The sequence below is a fragment of the Lithobates pipiens genome, unplaced genomic scaffold (assembly GCF_037356315.1).
Source record: "Lithobates pipiens isolate NorthernLeopardFrog02 unplaced genomic scaffold, aLitPip1_a1.2 Scaffold_3, whole genome shotgun sequence".
Lineage (NCBI taxonomy): Eukaryota > Metazoa > Chordata > Amphibia > Anura > Ranidae > Lithobates > Lithobates pipiens.
In genome coordinates, this window is record NW_027507790.1 from 87,386 (window position 1) to 100,545 (window position 13,160).

Below are 13,160 nucleotides of genomic sequence, written 5' to 3' on the forward strand. Positions count from 1 at the left end.
CTCAGCGCTGACAAGAGAGGGCTCCCTGAGTAAAGATATAGAACAAGCCTGCAGCAGCCAAAGGTGGGCAGACCTCATCAGAGCCAGCTTATTTACACCATTCACATGTACAGAAGGATTTGTGTGCACACTGGAGCTGCACATTAAACAGTGTCTTGTGCACAGGCCAAGGCTCCACACCCTCCATCTGCTGTCTTGTGTTGGAGCATTTCCCTTTGTGTCTGCTCATAGACCAGAAGAAGTATCATTTCACTGACAGCCCACTTCCTGTCCTTCCTCAGGCACCATTTATCTCTCGCTGACACAACCTACTCAGCAAGCAGCTCTACAGAAGGGAGCCTCATCCTCTCCTCCATCCGGGAACCCCCCACTCCGAACGAAGCCGCTTTACGGTACACCAGCTGAGCGCGCCCCCGACCTGCGCGGACACGACCACGTTTGACTAGCGAAGCGCGCTCCCCTATCATTATTTCTAACAGGCGCGCCCACGCACTTCTCCTGCACCGGCTCCGTCCAGCATTTTATGCATAGAAAAGCGGGCATGCGCGCGTCCGTCTCTGCAGCTGCTCCCCTGCCTGGTGTTATTGTATTGTTCCTTTCCTCCTGACAACCCCCGGGGGGTTTCCACTCCTCCCGTCCCTGTCACCCTCCTTCATTGCCTGTCTACTAATCCCCTTCTTAGTGTATTTCTATACACGCCCCCCTTACCTTCTAATATACTGGACACCCCCTTCCTTCATATATCAAAATAGAGACAAGTCTTCTTCTCATTGGCTGCCCCTCTTCTATGGGACTTTATTGTCATCCTTCATCACTGCTCCAGGCTGGATTGGTCTCCTCTTCATCTTCTTCACTCTTCTGATTCCTGGATAAAGCTGGGCTCTTGGTGCTTCCGCCCCAACAACTTCCCTTTTTCGCTTTCTTTTGGGGTAATACATTTTTGTTGTCTTGTTTATGGCTTTTCTTTCTTTTCTTCAGCTCTCCGCCTGTCCAGAAACCGCTTTTCTTCTTTAATGTTCTATGGTGGCTTCTTGTAGGCTGGACTCGTCTTTCTTTCGAGTAAGGTTAGCTTATGTCTTTGGTGGTTGTCCACTAAAGACCTGTTTGGCAATGACATATCTATATATAGATATATATCTATATATAGAAATATAACTATATATATATATGATATGGGTACTCTTCGTATTAGCCTAATGTGGTTAAGGTTGACGTTACGTCTTAGTTTCCTCTTTATGTTGGAAAGGGTTCATTTGTCATTATGTGATACCATTGAATTACATGTTTTCAGCCGTTCTCAACCAGGCTTCTATGGAACCACTTCATTTTTGACATGAAATTCCAGTTTAGTTTTAGTCATATGCCCCGTACCCATGGTCGAAATTTCCGACAACAAATGTTCAATGGGAGCTTGTTGTTGGAAATTCCGACCATGTGTAGGCTCCATCGGATATTTGTTGTCGGAATTTCCCACAACAAATGTTCAATGGGAGCTTGTTGTTGGAAATTCCGACCATGTGTAGGCTCCATCGGATATTTGTTGTCGGAATTTCCCACAACAAATATTCAATGGGAGCTTGTTGTTGGAAATTCCGACCATGTGTAGGCTTCATCGGACATTTGTTGTCGGAATTTCTTGGATCTCAAATTTTCCCGACAACAAAATCCGTAAATTCCGATCGTGTGTACACAATTCCGACGCACAAAATTCCACTCATGCTCGTAATCAAGCAGAAGAGCAGCACTGGCAGTTGAACTTCATTTTTCTCGGCTCGCCGTACGTCTTGTACGTCACTGCGTCCTTGCCGACTGGAATTTCCGACAATATTTGTGTGACCGTGTGTGTGCAAGGCAAGTTTGAGCCAACATCCGTGGGAAAAAAAAATCCAGGATTTTGTTGTCGGAAAGTCCAATCGTGTGTACGCGGCATTTGTCTTTTGACTAAAATTTCATTTTAATTTTTAATTTTTAGCTGTATTTTAGTCATCTGAATCGTTTTAGTTGTATTTTAGTCAGCTAAAATCTCCAGTACATTTTAGTCAACTAAAATCGAATGGGTTTAGTTAAATTGTAATGCATTATTTAAGCTTTTCTCTATAGAAATGCCAAGATAATTATATACTCTTGCAGTAAAAATGTAATGTTATTATTTATTGTATTAAAGGGACTGTAAAGTCAGAAGGTTTTTTTATCTTAAAGCAGAGTTCCACCCAAAAGTGGAACTTCTGCTTTAAGCACTCCTCGCCCCCTTACATGCCACATTTGGCATGTCATTTTTTTGGGAGTGGGGGGGGAGTGGGTACCTGGTTTTGACAGGTACATCCTGTCCCACTTCATTCTTCCTCCGCCTAGATAACTCCTCCTCTCCCCCTAGCCGGCTCCTCCCTCTCTGCAATCTTCTGGGACACATCACAGGTCCCAGAATATTTCCTGGCCACTAGGAGAGCAAGGTACGACTCACCACAAGATGTCACAGCAGGGTGCCCACACTTGCAATGATGGCACCGTGGAGAGAAGTAAGGGTTCAAGCGTCCGCATCACTATACCATTGGACAGGTAAGTGTCTGTTTATTAAAAGTCAGCAGCTACACTTTTTTGTAGCTACTGACTTTTAATAAACTTAAAAACAACTGGAACTCTGCTTTAATGCATTTTATGCATTCAAATAACAACACTTACCTGAGGTCCCTCTCTGTCCAGCGATGTCCACAAGTGTCTCAGCCATCAGAGATTCTCCCTCCTGATTGGCTGAGACACAGCAGTAGCGCCATTAGCTCCCCCTGTCAATCAAAGTCAGCTAGCCAATTAGGGGAGAGAGGGGGCAGGGCCGGGTCAGGGCTCCATGTCTGGATGGACACAGGGAGCTGTGACTTGACTCAGATGCCCCCATAGCAAGCTGCTTGCTGTGTGGGCACGCAACAAAAGGGAGGGGCCAGGAGTGCTGAAGAGGGACCCAAGAAGAGGAGGATTTGGGTTGTTCTGTGCAAACCCACTACACAGAGCAGGTAAGTACAACATGTTTGTTATTTTATAGGAAAAAAAACAAGACTTTACAATCACTTTAAAGGGTTACTAAACCCTCGTGTTTTTATAAAAAAAAAAAAATGTCATACTTACCTCCACTGTGCAGTTAGTTTTGCACAGAGTGGCCCCGATCCTCCCCTTCTGGGGTCCCCCGGCGGCACTAGTAGCTCCAACCTGCAACGGGAAACCACCTAGGAGAAACGCTCTCCTTGGGGTTACCTGTGTGGGGGTGTGCTCCGGAGTCCAGCTTTTGCGTCCATAGACACAGAAAGGTGGACTCGGCTCTGGCGCCTGCGTCATTGGATTTGATTGACAGCAGCGGGAGCTAATGGCGGCGCTGCTATCAATCTATCCAATCAAGAGCCGAGACAGCGGGCAGAGAGGGTGTATGCATCTCCGGTGTGGGAACAAACGGGCTCAGATGAGTAAAATGGGGGAGCTGGGGCGCTGCTCAGTGACAGAAGTTTTTTCAACACAAGGGTTTACAACCCCTTTAAGGTTTAAACATGCACTACAGGCACAGATTTAGCCATTGTGATATATAACCAGTGTTATTTTTGATGTCATTTTGATTTAGTTTTAATCATAGTCTTTTAACTAAAATGCCATTTTAGTTTTAGACGTATTTGAGCCATCTCAATTATTTTAGTTGCATTTCAATCATCTCAATTGTTTTAGACATATTTTAGTTTACTAAAATAGTGGTAATTGTGTCAACGAAAATACTTTTGTCAACTAAATAAACACTGCATGGAACTGTAGGGTTTCTCCCAGGGGTTCCTTGACTTGTGGCTGATTGACCTCCCATCTGATGATGTTTGGATAGTTCTAGGACCAAAGCCACTTTGGCAAAGCCAGTTGCATGACACCAATGACCTTGTTAGCTGTTTGTAAGGATAGCTCTCTGAGCAAGCACCTCTGTAAGGGAGGCATTCTTCCCACTAGATACCAGTGTTAGCCCTTGTACACATGGTAGGAAATTTCGACGGACAATGTCAGATCGGATCGTGTTGTCGGATAATCCAACCGTGTGTGGGCTCCATCAGACTTTTTCCATCGGAATGTCTGACCAACAAAGTTTGAAAGCTGGATATAAAATTTTCCGACAACATGGTCCGATCGGACTTTGTCCGATCGTTTGTAGAGAATTCCGATCGGACAAAGTGCCACGCATGCTCAGATCAAATTACGAGACCAAAGCTATTGGCTACTAGCCGCAACGTTGTCCCGTCGCAACGAACAAACGTCATCACGTTCTGAACGATCGGATTTTCCGACAACTTTGTCCTACCGTGTGTATGCAACACCAGTTTCAAACAAAAATCGGACGGATTTTGTTGTCGGAATGTCCGACCGTGTGTACAAGGGCTAAGGGGAATTTACTCCTCTGCCCCTTAATAAATTGATTTTTTCAGGCATTTTCCCCAAGACAGATGTTGGGTGGTAGCTTGCATTAATGTTGGGCATGATTCTGAAAATTATACCTTTTTATTAGATTTATCCTGCCATTCTCAACTAGGGTTCCTCTAGAGGTTGCCCACGATTCACCAAGCTGTGGCTTATTGAGCTCCCATTTGATGCTGCCTGGGTAGTTCCAGAACCAACACACTTAAAGGGGTTGTAAAGGTTCGTTTTTTATTTTCTAAATAGGTTCCTATAAGCTAGTGCATTGTTGATTCACTTACCTTTTCCTTCGATTTCCCTTATAAATGTTTTTTTTCTTTGTTTTCTTTGTCTGAATTTCTCACTTGCTGTTCCTCCTCAGTAAGCTGTTCTGGCTGACTAAACACCGCTCGGATGATGGTGTGAAGTTTACTGAGGAGAAACAGGAAGTGAGATATTCAGACAAAGAAAAAAAACATTTAGAAGGGAAATCGAAGGAAAAGGTAAGTGAACCAACAATGTACTAGCTTAGAGGAACCTATGTAGAAAAAAAAAAAACGAACCTTTACAACCCCTTTAACAGAGCCAGTTGTATGACACCAACAATCATTTTAGCTGTATGTAAGGATGGCATTCTTCCCACTGGATACCAATGTAAGGAGCATTTGTTCCTCTGGCCCCTAATAGTTTGATTATTGAAGGCATTTCTCCAGAGGTTTTGAGGGGTCTACCAAGCTGTGGCTTATTGACCTCCCATCTAATTCTGCCTGGGTAGTTTCAGGACCAAATTAACTTGACAGAGCCAGTTGTATGACACCAACAATCTTTTTAGCTGTATGGAAGGGTGGCATTCATCCCAATGGGTACCAACGTAAGGGCAGTTTGTTGCTCTGACCCCTAATACATTTATTTTTGCAGGCATTTTTCCCAAGGCTGATGTTAGGTGGTAGTTTGCTTTAATGTTGGAAGTGATTCATTTGTGATTCTGAAAATGATACCTTTTCATTAGATTTATTGTGCTCATTTGTTTATGACAATTATATAATTTAATTACATTTATTAATTCATTGTCAACCAGGGTTCCATGGAAATTGTAGGTTACTGCCACAGGTTGCTAGAGTTTTTTGGAGTGGTGGCTGATTAACCTTCCATATGATGGTGTCTAGATCGCTCCAGGATCCAACGCAACGTGGCAGAACCAATTGTATGACACCAGTGTTCTTTTTAGGTGTCTGTAAAGGTGGCAATCTGACCACCATTGTAAGGGGGGAATTGTTTCTAATGGCCACAAATTGAAATGACAGTTTTCTTTCTGAACCACAATTAATTGGTTTTTAGCAGGGATTTATTGAGACCTGAAGATTATTTCAAGGGTTCCTCTGGACAAAATGGTTGAGAAAGGCTGCATTTATTGATTTCATATATAGCCTTTAATAACATCTTTATATATCACTTGTTTAGGTGGAAAGGTGGCCGCAAACAGCGAGGAGTTGGCGCCAATGCCTCCCAAAATGGCGTCAGTGAGGTTTACTGTAACCCCGACCAAGATGGATGATCTAGGTGGTGTATCGGATACCAGTCCAGATCTCAGCTCCTCTTCTCGGGTCCGATTCAGCTCAAGGGACAGCGTTCGTGATGCTAGTCGAAGTGATGTGTACAGTGATAGCTCTTTAGCCACCACTGCTGTGGATCCAAATAGTGAGAGGACAACAAACCCAATGGACAGTGGTGAAGGTAAGCCACAATATGAAGCAATGAGACACAAAGGAATCATATAGCAAATAGTAATTTGACTACATGTTAAAAATATAAATTTAGTAAATTAAACATCCTGAGTGGATATAAGGTAATCTGACACAGATACAAGCATATTGTACTTAGGAAATTGTCTTTGGCTTTTGGCCAGATGCAGATACAGTATGTGTATATATATATACATACACACACACACACACAGATATAAAAGGTCTACACACCCCTGTCAGGTTTCTGTGATGTAAAAAAAAAAGACAAAGATAAATTATTTCAGAACTTTTTCCACCTTTAACCACTTGACCACTGGCCACTTAAACCCCCTTCCTAACCAGGCCAATTTTCACATTTCAGTGCTCTCACACTTTGATGACAATTACTCAGTCATGCAACACCGTACCTATATGAAATTTTTGTCCCTTTTTCCACACAAATAGATCTTTCTTTTTGGTGGTATTTAACCACTTAACGACCAGCGCACGCCAATGTACGTCCTATTTTTGAAGAGGGATATCTCGGTAACGGCAGCAGCTGCTGCCACAACCGAGATATCCATCTCTTCAGGCGCCGGTCGTCTGTACGACAACGGTGGTCTCTGCTGCGGATTCGCCGCAAGATCACCGCTATCGGCGGCGGGAGAGGTGCCACCCCCCTCCCGCCACCCTCCCACACCTTCCGCCGCTTACCGGAGCCGTCGGTAGCGGCGGAGGCGATCGGGTCCTTCTGCTAGCTAGGTATGGAGACAAGTGAGGCTAAGATGGCCCCCACTCGTCTCTATACCATAGGAGGGCGGAAGCGATGTCAAAACGTCACTTCCGCCCATACCTCTTAAAGGTATATTTTTTTAAAATTTTGGACAGAATTTATGAAGAAAAATTACTAATTTGCTAAATTCTATAAAAGAAACGAAGAATTTTTTTTATTTTTTTTGCAAAAGTTTTGGTCTTTTTTATTCATAGCGTGTTGCATTTTAGTCCAAATATGAGATCTGAGGACTTTTTGACCCCAGATCTCATATTTAAGAGGACCTGTCATGTTTTTTTTCTATTACAAGGGATGTTTACATTCCTTGTAATAGGAATAAAAGTGATCCATTTTTTTTTTTTTTAAACAGTGTAAAAATAAATAAAATCAATTAAAATAAATATGAAAAAAAAAAGGTTTTTAAAAACACCCCGTCACGACGAGCTTGTGCACAGAAGCGAGCGCATACGAAAACGGTGGTCAAAACCACACATGTGAGGTATCGCAGTGATCGGTAGAGCGAGAGCAATAATTCCTTTTCTGTAATGCAAAAAAATGCAACCTGTAGAATTTTTTAAATGTCGCTTATGGAGATTTTTGAGGCTAAAAGTTTGACGCCATTCCACGAGCGGGCGCAATTTTGAAGCGTGACATGTTGGGTATCAATTTACTCGACGTACCATTATCTTTCACAATTAAAAAATAAAAAATTGGGCTAATTTTACTGTTGTCTTATTTTTTTATTCAAAAAAGTGAATTTTTTCCAAAAAAAGTGCGCTTGTAAGACCGCTGCGCAAATACGGTGTGAAAAAAAGTATTTCAATGACTGCCATTTTATTCTCTAGGGTGTTAGAAAAAAAAACAATATAAAATGTTTGGGGGTTCTAAGTAATTTTCTAGCAAAACAAAATGTTTTAAACATGTAAACACCAAATCTGAAAAAGAGGCTCGGTCCTTAAGTGGTTAATCATCATTGGGTTTTTTATTTTTTTGCGCTATGAATAAAAAAGACTAAAACTTTTGCAAAAAAAAAAAAATTTTTCTTCGTTTCTTTTATAGAATTTAGCAAATTAGTAATTTTTCTTCATAAATTCTGTCCAAAATTTATAGTGCTACATATCTTTGGTAAAAATAACCAAAATCAGTGTATATTCTTTGGTCTTTGTGAAAGTTATAAACTCTACAAGCTGTGGTGCCAATCATTGAAAATAGGCCGTCATCCGCTGTGGTCAATCTCATTTCTTAAGACACTAAGGCCCCTTTCACACTTGTGCGAATTTTCCTGCAACTTTGGACATCAGAGTCGCATCACAAGTTGTACCTAATGATTTCCAATGATAACCATTCATATCTGTGTGACTTCAAGTCGCATCGACTTCAAAGTAGTCCCTGTACTACTTTGGCCTGACTTTGATGCAAGTTGATGTCCATAGACCTCAAGTTTACACAGGCATTCCCTGAAGTCGTGTCAAAATTGCGGTCGCAAAATCGTGGTAAAATCACACGTCTTTCAAGTTGCGGCAGTGTGAAAGAGGCCTAACAAGGCAGAAAAGTACAAATACCCCCCCAAATGACCCCTTTTTGTAAATTAGACAGTCCAAGGTATTTAGTAAGAGGAATGGTGAGTTTTTTTAAGTTGTAATTTTTTCACACAATTCTTTGCAAAATGAAGATTTTTTTTTTTCACAAAATTGTCATATTAGCAGGTTATTTCTCTCTATTTCTCTCACATGGCATATTCATACTTACAATTACACCCCAAAACACATTCTGCTACTTCTCCTGAGTATGGCGATATCACATATGTGGGACTTTTACACAGCCTGGCCACATACAGAGGCTCAACATCAGATGTGCACTGATAGGGCATTGCTGGGCACTGATGTGGTACTGATGGGGCATTGCTGGGCACTGACATGGCACTAATAGGGCACTGATAGGGCACTGTAGAGCACTGATGGGGCACAGATGTGCACAGATGTGGCACTGTTTGATGCTGAAGTGCACTGATGGGGTACTGTAGAGCACTGCTGTGGCGCAAATGTGCACTTCTGGGGCACAGATGGGCACTGCTGGGCACTTGGAATAGGAAAGAAAAAAACTCACGCAGCCTCACACTGCAGCTTCTCCTTACTGTGCTCATATGATCGGTGTGAGCAGCGGAGAGAACCAGACATAACGCCAGTTTGTTGACAGTGATCGCTCCATCATTGAATGGAGCAATCACGTGATAAAGTGCCGCAGGTTTTTGCCCTTTACCTTTACCCTGATCCATGATTCGCCTGGTCCACGAGAACGCGGCAAGCATGGGCACTCTCATTGCACGCCTCAGGGGGCACAGGAGTGGGATTTTGGGAAGACGTCACAGTATGCCCACCCAGGGTTATCCGACCATGCTGTAGCCATCATTCGGTTGTTAAGTGGTTAATGTGACCTATAAACTGTACAACTCAATTGAAAAACAAACTGAAATCTTTTAGAGGGGGAAGTAAAAATAAAAAAATAAAATAATGTGGTTGTATAAGTGTGCACACCCTGTTATAACTGGCGATGTAGCTGTGTTCAAAATGAAGCAATCACATTCAAACTCATGTTTAATAGGAGTCAGTACACACCTGCTGTCATTTAAAGTGCCTCTGATTAAAGCGGGGTTCCATCCTAAAGTTGAACTTCCACTCATCGGAACCCTGCCCCCCTCCGGTGTCACAGTTGGCACCTTTCAGGGGGGAGGGGGGTGGAGATACCTGTCTAAGACAGGTATTTGCATCCACTTTCGGGCATAGACTCCCACGGGAGTCTATGCTGTTTCCTGTCCCGGTGTGCTGTCTGCTGGGACACACGGGTCCCAGAGACAGCGCGGACCATTCCCATTGCGCAGTGCGACTCGCGCATGCACAGTAGGGAACCGGGAAGTGAAGCCGTAACGATTCACTTCCTGATTCCCTCACCGAGAATGGCGGTGGCAGCAGCCGAGCGATCGATCGGTCTCGGCCGCCCTGGGACAGGTGAGTGTCCATTTATTAAAAGTCAGCAGCTGTAGTATTTATAGCTGCTGGCTTTTAATATTTTTTTGTAGGTGGAATCCCTCTTTAACCCCAAATAAAGTTCAGCTGTTCTAGTAAATCTTCCCTGAAATTTTCTTAGTCATATCCTACAGCAAAAGTCATGGTTCGCAAAGAGTTTCCAAAGCATCAGAGTGATCTCATTGTTAAAAGGTATCAGTCAAGAGTACAAAAGAATTTCCAAGGCATTAGCTATACCATGGGACACAGTGAAGACAGTCATCATCAAGTGGAGAAAATATGACACAGCAGTGACCTTACAAAGAACTGTATATCCCTCCATTTATGAAAGGACAAGAAGAAAGCTGGCCAGCAACATTAAAGGAGCTGCAGGAATATTTGGCAAGTACTGGCTGTGTGGTACATGTGACAACAACCTCCTCTTATTCTTCATATGTCTGGACTATTGGGTAGAGCAGCGAAATTTTTTGTCTTTTCTTACGAAGAAAAACATCAAAACCCAGATAAATTTAGCAAAAACACATCTGAAGTCTCCCAAAAACCATGTGGGAAAATGTGTTATGGTCAAGGTCATGGTTGAACTTTTTGGCTATAATTCCAAAAGATATATTTGACGCAAAAACAACACTGCACATGACCAAAATAACACCATACCCACATTGAAGCATGGTGGGGGCAGCATCATGCTTTGGGGTTGTTTTTCTTCAGCTGGAACAGGAGCCTTATGCTGCATACACATGACCGGACTTTCCATCAGAATAAACTCTGATGGAGTTTCCGACAGAGTTCCGACCGAATGGACTTGCCTACACACAATCACACCAAAGTCCATTCGTTTCGGACGGGGTGACGTACGACTGGACTAGAAAAGGATGTTCCATAGCCAATAGCTGCCCTTGTGTCATATTTGGTCCGTCGGGATAGCATACAGACGAACGGTTTTCCCGATAGGAATTGATTCAGTCGGAAAGATTTAAAACATGTTCTATTTCTAGGTCCGTGAGAATTTTTGAAGAAAAAAGTTAGATGAAGCCCACACACGATCGGAATATCCAATGAAATGATTCAGTCAGAACCTTTTCTGCTGGAAAGTCCGGTCGTGCGTATGCAGCATTAGTCAAGGTAGAGGGAATTATGAGCAGCTCCAAATAGCAGTCAATATTGACACAAAACCTTCAGGCTTCTGATAGAAAGCTGAACATGAAGAGGAACTTCATCTTTCATCATGAAAACGACCCAAAGCATACATCCAAATCAACAAAGGAATGGCTTTACCAGAAGAAGATTAAAGTTTTGGAATGGTCCAGACTTGAATCCCATTGAAAATCTGTGAGGTGATCTGAAGAGGGCTGTGCACAGGCGATCCCCTCGCAATCTGACAGATTTGGAATGTTTTTTGCAAAGAAGAGTGGCAAATATTGCCAAGTCAAGATGTGCCATGCTGATAGACTCATACCCAAAAGGTGTGTGCTGTAATAAAATCAAAAAGTGCTTCAACAAAGTATTAGTTTAAGGGTGTGCACACTTATGCAACCATAGTATTCTAGTTTTTTATTTTTAGTTCCATCCACCTAAAAGATTTCAGTTTGTTGTTCAAATGATGCTGCGTACACATGACCGGACTTTTCGGCAGACTAGGTCCGACGGAAACAGTCCGTCGGACATTCCGATCGTGTGTGGGCTAATCCGATCGTTTTACAGACCTAGAAATAGAACATGTTTCAAATCTGTCCGACGGACTCAATTGCTATCGGGAAAATCGTTCGTCTGTATGTTGGTCCGATACGACCAAATATGAAGCAAGGGAAGCTATTAGCTAGTGGCTATTGAACATTTTTTTAGTCATCACGTTCAAAAGGGACAGACTTTCGAACTGACTTAGTCCGTTCGTGTGTGGGCAAGTCCCGCCAAAAGTCAGTCGGGAAGACTGTCGGACCTAGTCTGCCGGAAAGTCCGGTCGTGTGTACGCGGCATGAGTTGTACAGTTTATAAGTCACATTAAAAGGTGGAAAAAGTTCTGAAATTATTTATATTTGTCTCATTTTTTGACATCACAAAAGATGAATATTTTAGGGGTGTGTAGACTTTTTATATCCACTGTATGTGTGTGTGTGTGCATATATATATATATTGAAAATTCTATTTATTGATTTGTTGTTAAAGTCATATAAAACAAAGCCTATTGGGCATACCCACGCTTAAATATCACAACATTGTAAAAGAAAATACACACAAAAACAACCAATATCAAAAGAAGAATAGAAAAACAAAACATAGAAAACCGTGACATGGCAACCAGGGCACTCTAGCACTCAATGAACCATATACTATGATTCCAACAAAAGATAAAATGGAAAGAAAGGTTTTGCAGATGTTGATATTTCATGTCCGATTTGCCAGTAAAGATCGATAATGTGCCTAAAATGTTGCTAAAGTCTATTTTTTTCAAATTAAAATAACGAATATGTTATATTCACTGCACAGAGCGTCCCAAAACCTCCTCTTCTTGGCTCCCCTGCCGATGATCTTGGCTCCTCCTCTTCTTTGTTCCCATTGCAAATTGTTTGCTATAGCAACACATGGTGCACGCTCACTCCAGAGCTGTCCATTGACACACACAGTGGGGCTTAGCCCCGCCCCCCACTACCTCTTCACAGCATTTGATTGACAGCAGCAGAAGTCAAAAGAAAACAAATGCGGACACCACATTTAAAGTGTTACTAAACCCAGGACCCTGCATTCACTATATCTGGTCTCCCACAGTACACAGAAAATGGAAATGCAACTATTTTAGTAAATATAAACTGCTAAATACTTTTTCTCATCAGCAGTATATAGCAGTCTTGTGACTTCTATCAGTGTCTGGCCGACCACTAGCACTAGCTTGTAGGAGGAGTTTTCATTCTCCCGTGACTGTCCTATGAGGCGATATGACCCCTGACCCTCTGTCTGGACAGTGCCGATCGGCCCTGTGCTGATCACATGCACCCTCCCAAGAAAAAAAAACCTCTAACCCTACACACCAAGCTGATTAAGTGCAAAGTGCCCCCAAGGCTCTCTTCTATCAGGAGATGGATTGGGGACAGTGGAAGAAGGGGAGGATGAGATAAGATAGGCTCAAACAGCCTTTTTACACAATGCAGAGAATTAACCCCTTACATTCCACAGTAAGTATAATGCCACGTACACACGATCGGAATTTCCGACAACAAATGTTTGATGTGAGCTTGTTGT

The 13,160-nt window shown here is 42.6% G+C and overlaps 1 protein-coding gene across 2 annotated transcripts in view; it reads left to right on the plus strand.

The window, feature by feature from the left end:
* Nucleotides 1-490: 490 nt before the first annotated feature.
* Nucleotides 491-13,160, plus strand: part of SLC12A6 (solute carrier family 12 member 6) — a 94,664-nt gene continuing 81,994 nt past the window's right edge. For both annotated transcript variants that reach the window (XM_077461115.1, XM_077461116.1), the window contains exons 1-2: nt 491-929; nt 5,869-6,141. In XM_077461115.1, the coding sequence (XP_077317241.1) occupies nt 5,907-6,141 (235 nt within the window). In that variant the 5' untranslated portion in view covers nt 491-929; nt 5,869-5,906. The remainder of the gene's footprint in view (nt 930-5,868; nt 6,142-13,160) is intronic.